The following is a 22,711-nucleotide window of genomic DNA, read 5'->3' as shown; positions in this document are numbered from 1 at the left end:
TCTGGATGCAGAAGCATACAGAACCTCCCATAGTTAGCCCAATGTGTTTCATTAGATGGTACCGCCTCACAGAGCTCTGCCTCTCTCCCCACTTCTGTGGGGTCATGCAGTTAGAGCAGAAGCTTCCAGAGTGGATCAAGCATCCAAGAGCAGCAGGGACTGCGGGGAGCAGAAGCAAGGCAGGGAAAAACACTTCAGAACCCATGGACACTAATGATGCCAGGAGACTCAATTCTAAAAGTTGAACTCGGGACATTATTTTCTGTCTGACAATTGGTTGCTAGCTCTGAACGGCTGCTTCCCCATTTGCTATGCAGTCATACTGTCTCTCATGCTCCTCTCTATTCTCCCTCCCTCTTCTCAGGAATTCACATGTTCCTCTGCCTGACTTTCCTTTTTCCATTTCCTTCTTCCCCCACCTCCCTTCTACCCCATTTGCTGGGTTTGAACTGCTTTCAAATACCACGACCCCTCTGTAAACAATACATCATAATGGAAGTTTTACTGGGCCATGTTGCCATTTGAAACATTCAAGAACGGAACCCAATAGGCGGGTGGAGATTATTTCAGAGCTGAAAATGGACTTCAGCTTCAAAGATATTTTTTGAAACACACTTTTAAAATCAAATACAGCTGCTGGTGCTGAACCCACGATAAAAATTCTCTATTTAAAGAAGCCTTTCATCAAAACCCGACAATTTCAAGTGATTGACACTTGCAAGATCACAGCTAGGTAGATTTACTTTTTCATTTTAGAGCAAATGGAAGTGCATGCAGCGGGATGAGACCAGAGATCTGGGCACTATTTAAGCTAACAGACCTCCTGGCAGCTTGGGGAATTTCCCTCTGTTTTGTATTAAGAAACATGAGCACAGTATATGCGCTTTGCTGATAAGAGGAGAAAAATGAATTGGCAGACACTTTACCAGACAAGACAGGAAAGCAGTTTGAACAAAATGGAAATTGGGCTGCTTTATTAGCTGATCACAGAGCTGACGTTTCAAGCTTTCAGTCTAGCTTCCATCAAATAGTCTTAGGTTCAGGTAAATACAGGAAAACTGAAAAGAATAAAGTAGTAAGGCCAATTCTGGTGACCACAGTTGTTGAAAGAAAACCCTTTACTCTAGAAAAAAAGCAGCTTTTTAGGGTTTAGCTGGTCTCTTCTTTAAAGGTGAGGCACTATTGAATTAATTAGAATAGTTCAAGGAAGGTAACTCCATGATACCACCTGCTTCTTGTTTTTGTGACATCAGTAGTATTTTTAGTGTCATGAACTTAAGGATATAAAAAAGGAGTAGAATATTCCAAAAGTGTTTGTTTTTGGACTGGTGAAAAAAGTAATAAACTCATGGTTTTCATGTCAATATTGAGCTCTACTAAGCAAAGCAAGGCAGCTCAGCTTTTCAGATTATTTTCTCACAAAGCATGTATAACTACAGCCATGCCTGCTTCATCACATAAAAACAATGAATTATATCATGGCCATAAAACCATTACACTAATAAAACAGAATCAAATAGAAAACTTAACCACTGAGCTGGATTTTGTGTTTATTGGCAATATAAAAAAGGCTATTATAGCCTTGTAACCTTTTTCATACAAATGGCTATGTAGCAGCACAGTAACATGCTAAACAATTGATTTATTTATTTTTGCTTTTGTAGATGTATTCAAATGGCTCAAAGATTTCAAGGTCAGGTGACTCTCTGGCAACTGCATAGTTTTTCTCGGGGGGGGGGGGGGGGGGAGAATGTTTGCCTGTTCTACCCTGCCAAAGGATCTTGCTCACTGAGCTTAGGTGGAATTAAGAATATTTGAAGAAAAACAGAAAATTAATGAGAAGCAGGAGAAAAAAGTCATTTAGAAGGGGAAAAAAGATCACCTGTCTAAGCAGTAGCTTCTGAGGCAATGACTTCTGAAGTGGCCAAAAGCTCACCTGCTGGAAAAGGATTTAGGGGTCATAGTGGATAAGCAAGAGTTCCTGTGGTGCAGTGGCAAAAAGGGCTAATGTGATTCTTTGATATATAAACAGGGAGTAATGAGTAGAAGTAGGGAGGTGATTATGTCTCTGTATAGGGTATTGCTTAGACCAATATTGGAACAGTGCATACATCCCTGATGGCTGCATTTTTTAAAGACGTTGAAAAACTGGAAAGGATGCAGAAAAAAATGCTTCGAAGGTGGGAGAAAATGCCTTGCAGTGACAGAATTAAAGAACTCAATCTGTTTAGTTTATGAAAAAGATTGAGAGGTTACATGCTTACAGTGTATAAATACCTTCATAAGGAGAAAATCCCGGGTACTAAAGCGCTCTTTAATCTAGCAGAGAAATGCATAAACAAGAACTAATGGCTGGAAGCTGAAGGCAAATTCCCATTAAAAATCAGACACAATTTTTTAAAAGTGAGGATAATTAAACATTGGAACAAATGACCAAGGAAAGGATCCACTACCAAGGATAGATTTCCATCTCTTGATGGCTTCAAATCAAGACTGGATGCCTTTCTGGAAATTTTTTAGCCAGACATGGGTTATTGGGCTAGGTATAGGGGGAAATGGGTGGAATTTAAAGGTCTCTGATATACAGAAGGCCAGACTAGACAATATAATGGTCCCTTCTGTATTTAAATTCTATGAATCTATGGAAGCAATTCATAGCAATCGTTTGCCACCAATAATAGGAGAAGTGGAAGCTGTAGTCTAAACAGGACTCAGGCATCTACTCCAGTGTGTAATCTAGCACCCGAGCCCTACTTGCACTACAGTTTCTACCTTTGTTACTACTGGTGAAAGTATAGTGGAGGTGAGTTTTGATTATGGATTTCTTAGTGTAGACAAGATAGTAGGGAAGAGCAATTCCTTCCACTGTGGGAATCGTTGGGCGAAATTCTATGGCCTGTGCTATTTAAGAGATCAGACTAGAGGACCATAGTGGTCTCTTCTGGACTTAAAATCTATGAATGTCCTCTGAGGATAAACATAAATGTAGCAATATACAATATCCAGCTAATATCTCATAGTTAAGCATGGGTGGCGCATGCCTCCCACATTTGGGGAGGCTGTGCCTGAGCGCCTGAAGCTCCCTAGAAGTGGGGTGTGCCACCGGTCCAAGGCCCCGACCCCTGCTCTGCCTCAAGACCTGACCCTGCATGGCCACCACCCCTGCTCGCCTCCCCCCCATGTGCCTCTCATGCCTCTTCATCTGCTGCCCATGCGTCTCTCCACCCCCTTCCCCAGTGGGGCCCCCCGTCCACCACCTGCACCTCTCTGCCTTCTCAGAGGGCAAAGAGGGCACAAACGGCAGGTGGGGGGCGGCGTGAGGGAAGCAGCAGAGCAGAGTGAGTGGTGGGCGGGAGGGGCTGAGGGGGAAAGAGGGTGGAGAGGCCTGAGAGGCGGGCGGGGAAAGCGGCAGATAAGCATGAGCGGCGGGCAGGGGGTGGGCCCCACAGGGGAAGCAGTGGAGAAACGCGAGAGCCAGGCAGGCTCACCTCGCTCCCTAGGTATCAGAGCCTGAGAGATAACACCTACACAGCTATTTTTAGCATGATAGCATGAGCCCCACAAGCCCAAATATGACAACCCTGGGAGGTTGGCTGCTGCAGGCTGTATAGACATATCCTAAGCGTTCAAGTGGTGGGCTCATAAGAATGGGGAAATAAAACAATATTCAGGTCCCTAACAGGGAGAGGTTTAGATACAGGAAGGAATGGCTTATGACACCTTTCAGGCACTTCACAGTAGTGGGATGGGTGAACACAGAGCAGTTCTCCACCGGACGATGGAAGGCATCAATAGCTGTCAAATGTACGCTTAGGGAATGGACAGACAGGCCCAATATCTTTAATGAGAGAATTAGAGGGATTCCTGATTCCTCAGGAGACAAGTCATGCTGCTGACACTACAGGGAGATCCGCTTCCACTTGGTGGCACAGCACTTCCTTGTAGAGGGTCTTCTGCTACTGTTAAGGATGCTCACTGTCCATCCAAAAAACATGCCGCCAGATGGAGGGAAGCTGTACTGAGGTGGATGGCCCTGCGACAGTCTGTGTTCTATTCGGAGACAGTAGTTGTGGGAAGCTGAAGGTGAATGCCTGGGGGAGAGGCCAACTGTAGGAAGGTGGTGAACCCGAATTGTCTCTGCCCTAGAGAGCTATCAGGATCACTTCTGCCTCATCCAGCTTGGTCTTCCCAAGGATGAGAGGTAGCAAGGGTATGGAAGGGAAGGTGTACCTCAGCAGGTCTGACCATTGCACCAAGGAGGTGGCCCCTCGGATGTTGAAGCCTTGGGTGGCTTCGGAACAATATGCTGGGCACTTTTTGTTCTGCTGGTTTGCAAAGCTGTCTCAGGATGGGGTATCCCAGAGATGGAAGATGTATTGCACTACTGATGGGTGGAATGTGTACTGCCAAAAGGGTAATCGGATGCCAGATGCACCAGTTTCACAGCTAGACCACTTCTCTGCAGAGTGGGGCAGACCTCTGTGGTACACAGCGGTCATGTCTGATCTGACTTGGACGTGTGTAGACCAAATGAGGAGGAGGAGGAATGCCTTGCATGCCTCGTGAACTGCCTGAAGCAGAGACCAGGAACACTGAGCTGTATGATTGCCTAGATGTGCTCTCTGTCCCAGCATGGAAGGCAACCAGAATGAGAGTCTTTCAGGGGATCCCCCCTCCCACTTTTTCCTTCCCACCAGGTGAGTGACAACAAAAGCATGTTCGGGGGAAGAGAGACCTTTTTGTTCAAGGAGTCTCTGCTTGGAGCATAGACCATCCTAAGCCAGATCTGAAAGCACTGTAAATGTAGCCTTGTGAATGGGGAGGTGGATGCGGCCATATGGCCTAGCAGGGCCAGGCAGGACCAGGCTGTTGTCTGAGGGCTGAGATGAAGCTGGGTGATGAGATCCCTCATAGCGAGGAACCCAGTCTTGAGGTAAGCAGGCTCTTGCCCTGATTGAGTTGAAATTTGCTCCAATAAATTCTATAACTTGTGTAAGGGTTAATGTAGACTTTTCTGCACTTACTTGCAGCCCCAGAGCATGAAAGAGTTCAAGTGAGGAGGTGTTTGCTGCTTGATATGACTGACCCATGGGAAGCCAACCATCCAGGTAGGGAAATATTGGGTTGCCTTGCCTGCGAAGTCATGCAGCCATCACGGCGAGTACTTTAGTAAAAACCCTCAGGGCCATCGAGAGGCACTATACTGGAAGTGCTCTACACCCACAGGAACCTCCTGTGAACTATGTAAATATCTAATTGAGAAAATACACGTCCTTCAAATCCAAGGCCACAAACCAGTTGCCTTCATTCAGACTTGACCACTTCAAGTCTGAAGTGGTCATCCCGAGTTTTGACTGTTGATTGAAGACATTCAGCTGTCCGAGGTGCAGGGTGGGGGTAAGGAAATATCTGGTGTCAAAGCCCTTCCTTCCCCCTGTGACGAGGGGGGAACAGGCTGTATTGACCCTAGCTGGAGAAGGGAGTCTGCCTCTTGTTTGAGAATCCTCTCGTGAGAGGGGTCCCTGAAAACGGATGGGGACTGGGGCTTTGGAGAGGGGTGGGACACAGGGACTCTAGCGTGTTGCTAGTCAATATGATGTCCAAGACCCATGTGTCCAACTTGCCACATTGGAAGAAAATGGGCTAGGCAGCCACCAAATGGGGGGAAGGTAACAGGTGTTACGGAGACTGATTGAAGGCTCTTGGACCTCCCATCAAAATGCCTTTTTGGTAGGTGGCTAGGGTGGAAGGGAGGAGGAGTGTGGTGCTGCATGTCTGCCATGCTGGACCGGCTGTACTGTCGCCTCAATCAAAGGCTCCTGTGGGGACTCTGACTCCTCTCTGGAAGACCATTGCTAGGGGTGATGTGCAGGGACCTCAGACTCTGATGTCCCAAAGTATGGATTCCAGAAGCCCTCATATGACCAGTGACTGAGGTCATATGAATAGGGAAGTGGGCCCCACAGGAATAGGGAAGTGGGCCCCATTGGTTCCTTGGCCAATAGTGCAGCTTTGCGAGGTCACAACAACATCCAGGTAACTCTGGAAGCTCTGACTGGGCTGATGGTTCTTTGCCAGATTGCTGGTACCAGGTCATTTTTGTCTCAGAAATAGGAGTTGGCAGGGTCAATGGTACCGCATGACCTGACTCCGACTGATCAGAGACAGGAGTTGGTGAGTGGTGTGTTGATGATGCTGGGGCCTCCACCGGATGGCTGGATCTTGGGCCAGGAATACCTACTTGACAGAGTTGGGACATCTCTCAGCAGAACTGGATTCAAGAGGATCAGAGATTCCGGATTCATATATATTGCGGACCCTCAAGAAGAGTGTATCAAATGCTCACCAGAAGAGAGCTGGCAGGTGTCTTGAATTTGACCAGATTCGCTTGTGCCAATGTAGAAGTGGTGGACTTTCGGTGGATTGGTATTGACAATGTAGAGAGAGAATGGCCCCTTCTCTCTCTGCACAGTGCCAGAATTGAACCTGACCTCTCAGAGTGTGATTTCTGGGCATTAATAGCTCCTGGTACCATTGGTACTGGCCTTTCTCTGTGAGCTCCAGATGCACCCTGATCTGGGGTGTGAATTCTCAGGTGGTGCCAGAGGAAGGGGAGAGGTAGACCTCTTTTTGGAAGGTTTTTTGGGTTGTTTTATCCCTCTTCTTGTGAAGGTGTTTACCCTTTCCTGCATCGTGCCTTCGTTTCACAGAGTCCTTGGGACTGGAGGACTCTGAACTGGTGGATGCTGGAGCTGGAGGGGTGCCAGCCAGTGGCTCAGGTCAGCTAGATGTGGAGTGGAAGGCCTAGGGTCCAAATGGGGCCTCATGGATAGCTCCACAAGGTGTCTCCAGAGTCTGAATTCTCAAGACTGCCTGGTACATGGGAGAAAAGTGTGACAAATATTGCACCTTGAGGGAATGTGTGTTCCCTGAGGCAGCATAGGCAACTTTCATGCGGGTCACTCACCAGGAAGAGCTGGAGGCAGGAGAGGCAACGTTTGAAGCCTGGAACTTTGGGCATAGTAGGCACCCCAACTGGTGAGGGATTTAATGGAGGGAGACTCCCCAGTCCCTGAACTAACTAAACTAAACTATTTATAATTTTTTGCAGGTTTGAAGATCAAGCGGGAATGCTGGAAAGAGTACAGACAAAGGAGACTTCCACCTTAGACCTAAGGATACCCACAGGGACTCAAAGAAGAACTTACAAATCTTCACTCCAGACTTTTCTCACTCTACCTAAACCTGCATCATACCCTGTCTCACTGATGTCACCACCATCAATTTAAACTTTAATAAGGCCAAAACTCAAGTCTTATTTCCTCTCTCCACCCATTCTCTATCTCTGAGGAACACACCATTATACTCCCTGTCACTCAGTCTTGTAACCTGGGAGTCATCCTTTACTCCTCCTGCTGCTTCCTTGCATTTCTATTCTGCCTGTATATAAATTCTGTAAAGCTCTCATTCTCCCCTGTCTTGATCACTGTAACTTACCTCCTAAAGTCTCTCTCTCTCACTCACTCTCTCTCACATACACACTGCCCATTTAGTTCATACACCCCCCCCCGCAAACAAACAGATCACATTCCTTGCCCATTGATCTGACCACATCAACTCCTTTCTGAATGAATCCCTTCTTAGGGATCCCTTCTTGTCTCTTATGGCATTGCCCCACCTACCTGTATATACCTTACTTGTCCAATTCTCCCATGATTTCCCACATTCCATACTACCACCTATGCAAGGAAATCCCTTCCTGAGAAGACAGAGGAGACCACTACCCTTTATTCACTCCACTGCCTCCTTAAGGCTCACTTCTGCAAAAGCAGTGAGAAAGCAGTCAACTAGGTGTCATTTTATTGGTTATTAAAGAAAACCTAACATTTCTTTATTGCAGCATTCCATACATCAGTGACCACATTATCTTAGTGCTGTGATTTTCATCTGTTCTCCCCCATGCTCTTCCGTATTGTTTTGTTACCCACCCCCGCTATGTTGTGTCTGGTGAAATCTGTTTTTTTGCAGCTTGTGACAAGGTTCAGTCTTGGCATATGTATTCTGAGGGGCCTAGCAGCTACTCAGGTGCAGCACAAAATAAAAAAACCCACTGCTAATAATACTCTGAACCTTGTGGCTTGGACCCTTCCCTGCTACCTCTCAGATCCTAAGCCATTCATTGTCCATCCTGAAACTTAGGCAGAGGGGCTCTAAAATTGTTAGAATAGGAGGAAAGAGAAAAGAATATCTGTTAACATTCTGATACCCAGTGAAAAAGGCAAAAGGCCTTTGCATGACAGATAGTCAAGAAGTGGGTAAAAGGTGCAAGAATGGGCCTCAATACTTTCCGTTTTCCTTAAATGTCTCTCAGCTGTCTTGCACAGAACAATGTTTGTGCAGAAGGTTTATATACTGTGACAAATTCTAGTTACTGCCTTAAGGGTGCTCATCCCTCATGGAAACTCATTTCACATCTCATCAGTTACAGCAATGAGATGGGGACACTGATTTCTTGTTTCTCAGAGGTATGCACATGCTGGGTGGACGGCACAGGCTCAGTCCTAGCAGCATAAAGAATTGGACTGAGATCATCCACGGGATTTTTCTTCCCAATGGGCTGAGCCTATGCTGTCTTCAATTTTAGAATGTAAGATTTCTCTCTGGAACAACCATTCTACTTATTTCCATAGAGAACTGGGTGCAGAGGCAATTGTGTTTTCATTTCAAGTCTATCTCAGCAAGTTAGATGAAAGCAGACACGGACATTTGATTAAAGTATGCTGTATTCATTTACATTAATGATTACTGATTTGCCTTTCCTTTGTGAGGAGCCCAGTGGTGTGCCTGATGGAATCACTTACCAAAGAACTTGATTGAGAGAAGCTTTTAAACAGAATTAATGCATACGATGTGAAGATTGGCCAGTTCGGTTTGCAGGGGTTCATGCCAATCTGTTTTAAATTTTGATTCATGTGTGCTTGTCTGCCTTGAGTTCTGTGCTCCTACAAACCAGTTTTCTTTAATTTCATGTTGGAACAATGCAAAACCATCCTGCTTCACTAGGTTTCTGTTCAAAACCATAAAATGGGCAGTCTGCTCAAATCAAGGTCCCGTTTAATTCCAAAGGTTCTTGAGCTTTTTGGGCAAACTTGCCCTAAATTTCAGGTTTGTAAGAAAACTTTTATGTCTTACTATTAACATTTTGCAAAGCATTAGAGTAGAGGAGGTATCCACAATGGGGTATTTTCATATTTTCTGCTGTCTGGTAGCTAATAACTTGCAAATGGACATGAAAGGGCAGAATTTTATACTCTTGGTGGAGCTTCTGAAGAACTAAAGCAGTTGTCTGAGAAAATTAAAGACCACATGACAGCTGCCAGTCATGTTGCTTAGTATACTAGTGGAGAGTGCTCAGATACCACAGTGATGGGCATGGTCTAAGAATCTGAAGAGAATAGAAAAGGGATCTAAACAAAAATCAACAATATCAGGAAAAATAACTTTCTCAAACCTCTCTCTCTCAGCACAGTTAGCATTGGATGTACAAAACAGCCCCTCAGTTGAGTGCATGCAACTCGCTGGATAACTGGGAGATATTGACTGCAGGGTGGGAAAGCAGAAGGTTGTAGCTGAAAAATGTGCCTTTCCTGATTCAACCCTAAATAGGAGGCTCACTGAGGGTGAAGTGAAGGCTTTCTCAGGCACACACAAAGACAGGCAGGCATCAAACACTACACAATTTCCTGTGTGATTGGCCAACACATCGACACTGTTGTAAAGAAAAATATTCACAGATGACAGTGACAGTGGAGCCAACAACAGCAGTCCAATAGTTCAGGCTCCAAGAGACGGTTTAGGCAAAGTTAACACCAGGAATAACAAAGGCCTTGAGCAGTTTCTCCTATTATGAATGTCTTATGAACTACATCATCTCATGACATCTTTTGTTCTCTTTGGCATGTAAAATATACTAGACTTAGACTCTCTCTGAATTTGGTCCTTAATCTGCACTCACCTTAAACTGGAGGTGGAGATTTTAAAGGAAATGAACAGCTTTTGTGATGTAAAAATAAATAAAAAGCCCTTCCCTTTCCATTCATGATTTATCATCTTCTGATTAAACCTCAGTGGGTTTTAGATCAGACCTCTAAAGTACAATGCAGCTACATGGCTTTAAAGCAGATAAATCCGTGTCCCTCTCACACTGCCCCCACTTCCAAGCTGTTTCTTAAGTAAAAAGACAGCTAAACACGGAAGAAGAATAAGAAAGAAAAAAGATGTTTGGCTAATGCTCGGACACAGAAAAACTAAAGCTATTTACAGATGAAAAATATTTTGGACTAACATTAATGGACATATCTGTAGTGTATGACAAGTGGATTTATTTGCATAACTTGTATTAATGTTAGTGGGAGGCTTGCGGCTAAATTGCTGCTCTTTGTGCTGTTAATTCATTCCTAAGGAATACATTTAAATTTTTATTTACAAAAGCTGAAACACTGTCTTTAATTCATACTGGTCTGACAGACAAAAAGCACAGTGGAATAAATTAATAAAAAAGGGAAAATATGAACTCTGAATTTAGTGAGTTAAGTTTTTGGGGAACTTAGGCATTGCCAAACTGATTCTGACCAATGTTTAATTATCTGCAATATTATAGTAGCTGTGTTGGTCCCAGGACCTGAAGAAGAGCTCTGTGTGGCTCGAAAGCGTGTTTCTTTCACCAACAGAAGTTGGTCTAATAAAAGATATTACCTCACTCACCTTGCCTCTCCATTATTTTATTAGGCTAATATTCCATCACAACAGTACCAGATGCACCAAAATGCCCAGTGATGAACAATTATTCAATAGCATGTTTATGGGGGAAGTTTTTTCCTAACTGCTGTCCATAGTTGTCTTATGTTCTGAAGTTGATGTGACTGAAGTTCATATTTGTGTGTCTAATCCTCACTGAATCTTTCTACGCCATCAGCTACAATAATATTTTGGGGTAGTTTTTAAAAGGTTGTTGCACAAAAAAATCATTTTTGTCATTTATATTTTTAAATGTTTTGCCTTCCTCTTCATTGAGTCTCCCCTTGTTCTTTTGTTAAGGAAAGAAGGTAAAATCGGAGGGGCCTTATATTCCTTCTTTGTACCATTCATTCATTTTATATATGTCTACCATATCCTCTCTTATTTGTCTCCTCTCTAAACAGTTCTAAGCCTTTCAATCTCTCCTCAAACAGAAGTTTTCCATTTGTTGCCCTTCTCTAGACCTTTTCTATTTCTGCCATATTCTTCTCAGACTTAATGATCAAAACTGAATGCAGTACTCCAGATGAGGGTGAACCACATGTTTATTTAATGGCATGATAAACATTTTCTGTGTTTTTCTCTATCATTTTCTATTCATACAGTGTAATGTACTATTTGCTTATTTCACTACCACTGTATTGAGAAAGTGTTTTCGTTAAGCTGTCCACAATGATACCTGGGGCCAAATTCTCCTCTGACTTTCATGCTGTGCATGGAGTTGCACGTCAGGTCAGAATTTGGCCTTCAATCTTTTTTCCGGCATTGTGACACAATGTTCCTTCTAACATGCACTGCCTGGCATTTGTTTACACTACTTTTCATCAGCCATTATGTTAGGTACCTCTGAAATTCCTCACAGCCTTCTCTAATCTTGACTCACTTAAATAATTTTGTATTATCTGCAAATTGTGCCACCTCACAGTTCACCTACTTCCAGATCAATCATAAATACATTAAATAATACCCAGTCTGAACGCTTGGGAAACCTGAAAGTTAGCCTCCTTCTATGTTGAAAATTTCCCATTTATTCCTACTTTTTGCTGTCTATCTCTTAACCAGTTTCTAATCCATGACAGATCGTGTCTTGTAGATTGTAAACTCTTAGGAGGAAGGAGCATATCTTTTAAAATTCTCTCTAAACTGTTATACAAAGCTGTGGTATCATATACATATTTTTATATAAGCCATACTTGCTTCTTTTTATCAGCTCATATTCATCTAGTAGACATTTTTTGCAATTATTTTATCCAAATTATTTTTTCAATTAATTTACCCAGTCTTGATATAAGGTTCTCTGGTCTGTAATTATACCAGGGTCATCCCATGTATCTTTCTTAAAAAAATGGTAGAATTTTAACTAGGCTCCAGCTCTTTATAGCAGCTGAATTGAAGCCAACTCTAGTTTGCAATAAATTTGTGGAAAGACCTTGTGCCTAGGAAAGTGAGTAACGGTGCTGACTACAGCAAGATACAGCGCCTGCTTTCCCACAAACTCTGCCTACGCATCTAGGTCTTGACCTCCAACAACCTCCTGGTATTCCAGCCCTCAGCCTCTCCTGAGCTAGTGGTTTTGTGATGTGAGCAAGCACCCTCTCCAGATTAAGAGTCCATCAAATTCCTTTTCATTTGCGACCTAAACAAAGTAGGAAAACAAACTCTTACAGGCGAGTCTGGTGTCCGGCATGAACTCAACATGGCACACGGCCTCATATTTTGGGTTGTTTCAATGGGCAATAACTTTCAATGCTATTTTTCACTCTCTGTTGCTGTAAATACTCTCTTGGAAACTTGAATATAAAGTGTTCTTTCCTTGTTGATTTTTACCCCCCTCTTCTCCCGCTTGTGATTGAAATTAATTAAAAATGAATATGGTGAGTTTTGTTCTTATGGGACAAATGCTGCCCTCACACAAAATTGCTGAGTGGGAAAAAGATAGGACAAAAAGAATCAAAAGCCTCTTACATGCAGGGGAATTGGAAGGGCAGAGTCCTGCAGTGGAGTCAAAGGTGCTTAGTTTGTCCTATCCAGTTGTGGTCTTAAGTGAGGCAGGCATGGCAAGGTGAAAAGCAGTTAGACAGAATTATGCTGTGAGAAAAGCAGCCCCGCTCCCTAGACTAGAAAGTCCCAATGAGCCTAGAAGGAGTTTGCACTGGTATAACATACACCTTCTTCTGGCCCTCTCAGTGGCTATGTCACACCAGTTTAGGCCCTCATCTTGCAATCTGATCCAGGAGAGTGGGCTTGTTCACCTGCATGGAGCCTGGGTAGATCCAGTTGCAGGATCAGATCCTCCTGGGGCTTTTTCTAGATGTCCTTAGACTTACATAGAGTCCCACTCACTTTCCAACATGTATCTCACCTCCCCAACCCTGCTTAATCACCACTTCTAAATATGGTTCACTGAGTCTAAGTGGTGTAATTCACAATTCAGACAGCAAGGGGGCCACACAGAGGAATGCAGCAAGAAAAGTAATTAACAGGAAGGTGTAAGAAAGGGCAGCTGCAACCCTACCGAAATTTACATCTTCTTATGCGGTCTTTGAAACCCTTAGCATAAAATTTATACCAAATTAGGCTCCCTTGCACATCAATAGGAATTGGTGTGTGTAGGTCTAAGAAAGCCTAAGGCTTTACCTATGTTAAAAGTTACAGCAGTTTAACTAAAATAGTTTTTAAAAGCAAAGACCTTTATGGAAGCTTAAAATCAATTTAAACTGAGCTTCTATCATTTTAGCTGAATTCAGTTTCTAACAGTCTTTGGTGTGCTAACAGAACTGGGGCACCTTTTAACATAGACAAGGCCCGAGTGAATACAGGGGAGGCTGTTTTACACTATAGTACATTACCCCTCAGTGTGGGTGCTGTATATTGTATTAGACATATATACATGCGATAATCTTCGATTGTGTCTATATATGTTTGACAAACATTTACAGCCTGATTCTCAGAGTTGCTGAACATCTCTAGCTCCCACTCACTTTACTGGGGACTGAGGGGGCTCAGCATCTTCGAATAAGAGGCTATTAATATGTGTTAAATATATATGTAATGCCTTGCCATTCCTTGCACTTATATTAGTACATCTCTGCCTGGGCTGTGTCACTGATCCTTGCTCTCGTCTATGGAATAAGGTACGTTTCTTAGCCATGTTCCCTAGTGACTTAGGTAGAACTTAGAAAGCTCCTATTTGTTTTTCTGCCCATCTAGGCATTAATAATGCACTCATTGCCATTGTGTGCAAGTGCCAATTTCAGTGTATGTTTCACCAAACATGCTGCCCCCAAATGGCGAGCCTTATTGTATCTCACATGCAGTTTTAAATGCCTTCAGAGGAGTTTGCCGATCCTTAATGCTATAGAAGCACCAACATAATCACTGATGGCAGCACACACAGCTCTGGGAATAGTATTTCCAAGTCTGCTTTAGCATGGAACCCACAGAGGAATCACAAAGAAGAAACATAAGAATGAAATACCTCATGATATTTTTTCACTGTTTTCCCTGCCGTGCACGTGCAGGATCTCCAGTTCACTGTTCCACAGCCACAATTCCCCCCACAGCGCTGGACCAGGAAGCAGCGGGGAAAGAAAACTACATTTGTCAGCTTCAGTTCCTCCCTTAAATTGACAGAGTAGTTCCTTGGAGTGCAGCTGTAACGTTTCACATCATCATTCAATCTGTCCAGGTCAACTGCAAAGCAAAAGTGGTCTTTGTAAGGTTGAGTGGGAAGTGTCTTAGAGTGAATTGCTCTCTTGCATGGGAAGTCACAACAAAGGGTTGTGCTCCTGCAGCATCATTCAGAAAATAAATTAAGTGTCAATGTGACTTCTTTAAAGGTAAATATCAGGAACCCAGTTTTTATGTGATTGCACATGGTCATCTTGGCCCTGATTCTGTTCCACTGAAGTCCACGGCAAAACCCCCATTGACTTTAATGATGCTGGATGAGGGTCATAGTGGGTAAAGCACTGGGATGGAACTCAGGAGACTGGGTTCTATTCCCTACTGTATGACTTGGGAAAAGTCTCTTCACCTCTCTGTGCCTCTGTTTCCTCTCCCACCATTTGTCTTGTCTCTTTAGATGTAAACGCTCTGAGACAGAGATTGTCGCTTATTATGTGTTTATACAGCACTTAGCACAATGCAGCCACAATTTGAGTTAGGACCTATCGTTGCTACTGTAATACCACTAAATAATAGAATATCAAAGTCTAAATATAATTTAAAAAGTTGTCAAATACTCTTATTTCACTGAAATTTCCATGCACAGGTTTTCCATTGTGGTGAGTCATCTGATGTAAAAATACAGTCAACAGTGGTTTGAAGAATAATTATAATTCATGGTTATAAAATCCCTACATACAATGTTATAAAAATTTCCTAAAGCCAATTTTATAATTAGAAAAAAAAAAGAGGACTAAAAATCACCTATTTTAGTTTTGGAAGTTCTTTTTTTTAGTTTTTCATCTTTTCTGTTTGATTCTGCCCCTGAATTTGTTGATGAAAATTTGAATAATACATCGATAGATGGAGGGAGCTGACTAATGCAATTCTGCAGCTTCCCCATGTCAAGCAAGAGTTCACTCTCTGAACTGAAAATTGTAACTGGTAGGAAAAGACACATTAAAATGCATTGTAAATTAATTTCTAATTGATAAAATGTAAAATCTATAGCTTGAGAATGAGTCACAATTTGCACTGGAGAAGCCACCAAACCACTGCATTGACCCTGATTTACACAATCTGCAGAGGAAGTAGTGATTGGTAAATAACATGCACCTTTAAATTGTGGCTTTGAAATATTTATTTATCCAAGATACATATGCACAGTGGTTATGTAAATGACATTAGCACCAGTGGACACACTCAAGTCTAGTTCATTTTTCATGCAATGTGTTAACCCAGTTGGGGGAAAGTTAGCAGATAAATCAGGATTTTGGACATGATGTGATACCATGAAAATCATCTCACCATGAAAGCTCAGCTGTTCTCTCAAGAGAGCTAGTATCCCTACAAAGAAGGTACATAGCTTCCTCTTGAGAGAAGCACAAAATCAATGGGAGTTACCAGTACATGCATGCATTGAGAGGAAAATACACCGCAAATGCACATAGCTAGTTCTCGGAAGAATAAAAAAATATTGATTTCTTTGTTTCAACAGATTATATTTTGTTCTCTGTTGTCACTCTTCAAATGCACTCCCTCTCACTCTTGTTCCCACAGGCTACTTTTTTCACAGGGAAGAAGGTTCCCTCTGCCCCCAGCTCCCATCATTCCCATCAGCACTTTCCACACTCCGCTTTGTTTAAAGATAAAGCAAAGCTTAGTTTGTTCACCATTACTTTAACCAATTGGCAATCAGAAAAACTGACCAAATGGAGATGGTGCAGCTTCTATAGTCATGATCAGTGGTATCTCCGGAGGGGAAGTCCTAATGCATTAATATACTGTACCACATCAATCCAAGGTGGAGAATTCTGGAACAAGTAGTCTAGGGTTGGAATGGGCTGGATAGATGTGAGCTGCAATGAAGGTGTGGAATGGGGAAGCTTGTATGGTGCCTACCCATGCTATCCAACATGTGTGTTAGAATATCTCTATAGTGCTGGAGTCTAAATTCTTAAAATACACCTCTACCTCGATATAACGCTGTCCTCGGGAGCCAAAAAATCTTACCGTGTTATAAGTGAAACTGCGTTATATCGAACTTGCTTTGATTCGCCGGAGTGCGCAGCCCCGCCCCCCCAGAGCACTGCTTTACCGTGTTATATCCGAATTCGTGTCATATCAGGTCGCATTATATTGGGGTAGAGGTGTATAAGGAGGGAAACAGTCTTGCATGGATTATTTAATGCTAGCTTAAGACATTAGGGTGGCATTTGTGAACGGGATATCTGTAGATGAATTTAGAATAAAATACTCAATGCTTGATTCAGCGCTGGGCTTCAGGGGCATCTGCTGACATAATGCAGGTCACAGGGCTGCCTGCGACGGGTCATTCACCTAGAGAGGGCTTGCTGCAGCGCACTGCACCTATATCCCCCACTCTAACAGGGTACACCCAGCTGGCCATCACAGTTCTAAAAGAGAATAAGCTGGCAGGGGAGGGGGCACCCAGAGAATGAGCTGACTCCCTGCAAAACCCATTTGGCCTTCACCCGTAGAGCATCTATCCTTTAAAGGCACTCACCTCTGGTGGAGCTCACAGGGAATGTGGCAGTACAGACACCAACTTTCCTCTATCTTGGGCAAATCTCTCCTGGGGCACAGCATGTGCCATTGCTGCGGGGCTACATTGAGCTAGTCTGGATTATTAGTGTAATGAGTTCATCATGGGATTATGTCTTAACATTTAGACTGCAGCTGATGGAGAATGAGGCTGCCCACTTATTAAGGATGACAGCATATTACACGAGTCACATCGTGGCAGCCACAACTAGCCAAAGGGCTTAAGCCCCCTGGTTTAAAGGTCAAGGCGTTCTCCATAAAGGGTCTTCAATTCTGGAGTGTACTTCGCCCACTGACCTGCCACAGCCTTAATTTGGTGTCCTTTAAAACTTTACAAGGCCTTTTCTCTCAGTTTTTTTCTGAGCCAGGGACCATGGAGAGAAAGGGGAGATAGTGCTGAGTTAATGGGAGGGTGTAGTGGAATAGTTGCGTTCTTGGGTATTTCAGAGGGCCTGTAGTTTAATGACAATGATGCAAAGTGATAGGACTGGTTATTCATAGCAAAACCATCTCCCCACAGCTTGGGGTGGGTCAGGGGTGAAAGTAAGGCGGTATGGGCCGGTATGGCGAACCGGTAAAAAGTGGCCGCCGGTACCGGCCCCTACCACCTTACTTTAACGTCGCTGCCGCTTTTGCACCCCTTGTCGGCGGCCCTGCCGAGTCCCTAGTGGCAGAGCCGCCGATGGGGGAGCGCTGCCGCAGCAGTGCTTTAAGCAGGGTCCTTAAGCGCTGCCGTGGCAAAGACCCTACCTAAAGCGCTGCCGTGGCAGTGCTTTATCATCGCTGCCCCTTTTGCCCCCCCTAGGCTGCCAAAAGGGGGGCAGCAAAAGGAGCAGCTGCCCTGGGGCTGGTAATTTAAAAGGGCCCAGGGCTCTGGCCACTGCTGCGGTAGCGGCAGCCGCGGCCGGAGCCCCGGGCCCTTTAAATCGTGACTGGAGCCCCGGGTGGCGCGGGCCAGGCAGCTTGGAAGGGCTGGCTGGGGGACTCTGACCCCCCAGCCCTGCCCCTTCCGCCCGAGGCCCCGCCCCTTCCAGAGAGGGGGGCGGTGGGGGTGCAGAGACGGCCCCCATACCACTAAGTTTTCAATTTTACTTTCACCCCTGGGATGGATAAATTTATAAAGAACTCTAAATCAATTAATGAAATAATACATTTTTGGTATGTATATTTTTCCAGCATTAGTCACTGGGGAAAAATTGAGGAATATTCCAAGATGCATGCACAAAGACTTTTTGGATCCGCATCTAGATTTTTCCATAGTGCTAAGCACCTACTGATTCCACTGATTTCATTTGGCATTGCAAATGTTCAACACCTCTGAATCTCATACTTTTGTAAGCATGGTCCAGATATAAAGGGATTAAGAAGCGCACAGGTCACCCACAACAAATGTCACCTAGAAATAATACTGAAGTTCATTTTGGATTCTGCCCTAGCAAGGTGGGACAAACTAAGCAGGCAACATACATGCTCTTAACAGAAATGCCACATTCTGATCCTACCACAGAGATACACAAGAACTACTCCCACTGCTTAAGTGACTTTAAAACACCATTTGTAAATCATTAACAAAAGAAAGTTCTCTAAAGAACTCCCTTTCCAGAAAGCCCAGATTTGAGCTTTTCTTCGGTCTCAGAATTGTTTTACTTTTTGGAGCCAGTTCATTTCCTCATTCATATAACAATGAGATCTTACAGTACAGACAGCTTCATGCATCATTTCACTGCTGTGACTAAAAGGTAACTGAGTCTTGGTGTGAAATCCTGATGCTTTCCTTATCAAGGGATTGAAACCACTGGGGTCCTTAATTTAAAACTGGAACTAAAAGGTTCTTCAGACGGGCTGCAAATAGCTTCAAAACTGAAATTACAGAATTTTTGCAATTTTTGGTATGTGTCCTAAAGCCTGTCAGGGAATTCAGCTGTGAATCCTCTGCTGAAGTCTGGCACCTAGGGAATTTCTTGCCACTGCTGCCACCACCTCCTGATAACTCTTAATCCAGTGGTTAGGGCACTCACTTAGAATGTGGGAGACCCCCGGCAGTTCAAGTAAACTCTCTTCACCTGACAGGAATAAGGGATTTGACCAGGGATCTGCCACCTCTCAGGTGAGTGCCCTAACCACTGAGCTATAGATATTCTGATGTGGGGCTACCTCAGTCTCTCCTGTGGATAAATAATTAGAGTTACTAGAGCAGGAGGACTGGATCCTGGCTCTCCCACAGACTGCGGATGCTTTAACCACCAATTATAAAGTCATTCTCGTACATATGTGCTCTCTCTCTCTGGCCCCAAAACCCCACAAAGCAGAACAGCTTCAACAGGAGAGACTGAGGGAGCCCCCACATCAGAATATCCTATAGCCCAGTGGCTAGGGGCATTCAACTGAAAGGTGGTAGATTGCTGTTCAAATCCCTTCTCCCCCTCAGTTGGAGGAAGGAACTGGGGGTCTCCCACATTCCAGGTGAATACCTGAACCACAGTTATGAGGAAGGTCCCCCTCCCCCTGAGCACAGCTAATGGATCTGGCCCCACAGGTGAGTTAGGTAGAAGAACACCTATCTTCCCCAGTTTGTGAATCACTCTGTGGCTTAGACCTTCAGATACCTAGAGTGAAGCAGCACTGTGCATGCTCGGAGGCAGCCAGGGAATTTTCACTGCAAAAACTTAGGCACTGATTGAGTTTAGGCACATACAGGGTTCAGCAGCAGCCGAGTGCATGGTTTTGTGAAAACCACTGCTGCCTGATTCTGGGATTTAGGAACCTAACTCCCTTTGTGAATTTAGCCCACAGGTGTGTATGTGAGGCACAATAAGCCACTGCAATTTTCAACAGCACAGAAGCTACTCTAAGTTGCTGAGAATTCAACCCCATATTTACTTAACAGAGCCAAATCGTCCATTGGTGTAAACTGACATAATTCCATTGGTCTCAATGAAGTTATTCTGTTTTACCCCAACTAAGGAGCTGGCCCACAGTTGTAAATCCTCAATAAATGTCTAATAGTAACAGATATTTTCTTTTACATTTTTAATCCAGTGACACATTCAATATAAATGCAGTATATTTGAGAACTTTAAGATTTATCAAATCTTTCTTAGTGGCAACTGGAACAAAAGGATGCTGCATTTGGATTTCCACTTTACTTACAGTTCCCAGATAAAACTCTCTCATACAACAACTACTATTTAAGATGGAGAGGGCAGAAATTTCAGTGGGATTATAACTGTCCATGGGAACAAAGGTTCACAATACATGTTCCTATTACAAGCTGGGACACCAATGTCCAGGGAGTGGATCAAGTAGTACGAACAGGCCCAAACCATCGCTGTTGAAAATGGGTGCAGCTCCGACACCAATGGTAAATATGACTTCATGGGCTTCACCAGCCTTTAACAAAGGTTCACAAGAAAAGCTTTCTGTTGCAGTGCCGTTTGCTCTAAGTGTCCCCAGTAACTTCACATACAGTAACAAGAAACATAGGCACTGAGTTTTTCCCCGGGGATGCTCCACCCCAAGGCCCTGCCCAAACTCCGCCCCTCCCCCAAGGCCCTGCCCAAACTCCGCCTCTTCCTGCTCCCACTTCACCCCTTCCTCTGAGGTCCCACCCTCACTTCACCTCTTCCTGCCCCACTCCGCCCCCTCCCCCAAGGCTCTGCCATCGCTCGCCTCTTCCTACCCTGCTCTAACCCTACCCCCGAGGCCCCGCCCGACCGCCGCTCCTTGCTCTCTGTCTTCCCCTAAATGCCTCCCTCCCAGCCACCAAACAGCTGATTGGTGGCAGCTGCCTGAACAGCTGTGAGCAGTGGGTGCTGAGCACCCACTTTTTTTTTCCTGTGGGTGCTCCAGCCCCGCAGCACCCATGGAGTTGGCACCTATGACAGGAAATATCCCATTTGCCACAGTGGGGAAGAGGATGCATAATCACTGGGCCTGAGTTATATTATGAAATGACTGGGCACTTTGCAAAGTATAGCTAAAGTAATTCCTGACTAAGGGTGGAGGGGTATTCTGTTTGTTCAGGGCTTACAGTAGAATGAGTGCATTTAGATAATTAGCAGTTATTTGAGATGGTATGTCATGAATTTAGAGTATACATATTTGCCATTAAAGCAGAGGCATTTTGAATTTGTGCTGTTTGTATTTAATGTCTGATGCACTGTAACTTGCTGGCGACTATCCCAGAACCTTTCAAGGAAGAGTACATGGATGTTTGCGGTAATTTATTGGCGACTGTTTGCAAACCCCTGAGAAATGAAATTCTTCAGTTCACATTTTGTTTAATTTCTTGCTAAATAATTTTAATTAATGATAAATAGAAGCTGTGGTTATGTGCACAGTGAACTGCCACAATTTCGGGAATTGATATATTCATTTGGCCATTACTTCATATAAGTTGGGAAAGTTCCATCCAGACTTGTGGTCCCTGTGCTTCTTTCTCTTTCCCCCCTTTAGAGCAGAGCCTGGTTTGTTTATTTATGTAACTTGTAAAGCTGTCACTGTAGACAGATGTTATCTCAGGAATGTCCCACCTGATTAATTTCTTCTGATAGCCGAAGGCTTTTTGCATATGATTGTCCCAAAATAAAATAAGCAAAGAGAGAAAGTGTGGGGGCTCAGGCCTGTGCAGCGTCCTTCAGTGCCAGAATGTATGTTCTTGTTTACTGAGATTATTTCAGAGTGGTAGCCGTGTTACTCTGTATCAGCAAAAACAACGAGGAGTCCTTGTGGCATCTTAGAGCCTAACAAATTTATTTGGGCATAAGCTTTCATGGTCTAGAACCCACTTCATCAGATGCAAGGAGTGGAACATACAGTAGGGAGGTATAAATACACAGCATATGAAAAGATGGGAGTTGCCTTACAAATGGGGGGCCAGTGCTAACGAGCCAATTCAATTAAGGTGGAAGTGGGCTATTCTCAACAGTTGACAAGAAGGGATGGAAATCACTTTTGTAGTGCTAATGAGGCCAATGTAAACAAAGTGGCCCATTTCAAACAGTTGACTAGAAGGTGTGAGTATCAGCAGGGGGAAATTAGTTTTTGTAGTGACCCATCCAGTCCCAGTCTTTATTCAGGCCTAATTTGATGGTGTCCAGTTTGCAAATTAATTCCAGTTCTGCAGTTTCTCGCTGGAGTCTGTTTTTGGAGTTTTTTGTTGTTGAAGAATTGCCAATTTTAAGTCTGTTATTGAGTGTCCAGGGAGACTGAAGTGTTCTTCTACTGGTTTTTGAATGTTATAATTCCTGATGTCAGATTTGTGTCCATTTATTCTTTTGCATAGAGACTGTCCGGTTTGGCCAATGTACATGGCAGAGGGGCACTGCTGGCACATGATGGCATATATCACATTGGTAGATGTGCAGGTGAACGAGCCCCTGATGGTGTGGCTGATGAGTATTTGCAACTACACAGAACAAAAACACTAACCCAGGAACCAAATCCTGCAACAAACCCCGGTACCATCTCTATCCACATATATATTCAAGGGACACCATCATAGGACCTAACCACATCAGCCACACCAGTAGGAGAATACTTCAATCTCCCTGGACTGTCAACTGTTGAGAATAGCCCACTTCCACCTTAATTGAATTGGCTCATTAGCACTGACTCTCCACTTGGTAAGGCAACTCCCATCTTTTCATATGCTGTGAGATTATTTGTGCACTAGAATTTCTTT

The 22,711-nt window shown here is 43.9% G+C and overlaps 1 protein-coding gene across 1 annotated transcript in view; it reads right to left on the bottom strand.

Moving 5' to 3' along the window:
• PDGFD (platelet derived growth factor D) overlaps positions 1-22,711 on the bottom strand; it is a 158,655-nt gene that overhangs the window by 195 nt on the left and 135,749 nt on the right. Inside the window, exon 6 of the mRNA XM_065423566.1 lies at positions 14,276-14,490. Coding sequence (XP_065279638.1) covers positions 14,276-14,490 — 215 coding nt within the window. The remainder of the gene's footprint in view (positions 1-14,275; positions 14,491-22,711) is intronic.

Source organism: Emys orbicularis, chromosome 1 (genome assembly GCF_028017835.1).
Source record: "Emys orbicularis isolate rEmyOrb1 chromosome 1, rEmyOrb1.hap1, whole genome shotgun sequence".
In the NCBI taxonomy this organism is placed as follows: domain Eukaryota; kingdom Metazoa; phylum Chordata; order Testudines; family Emydidae; genus Emys; species Emys orbicularis.
This window is presented reverse-complemented; position numbering and strand designations above follow the sequence as displayed.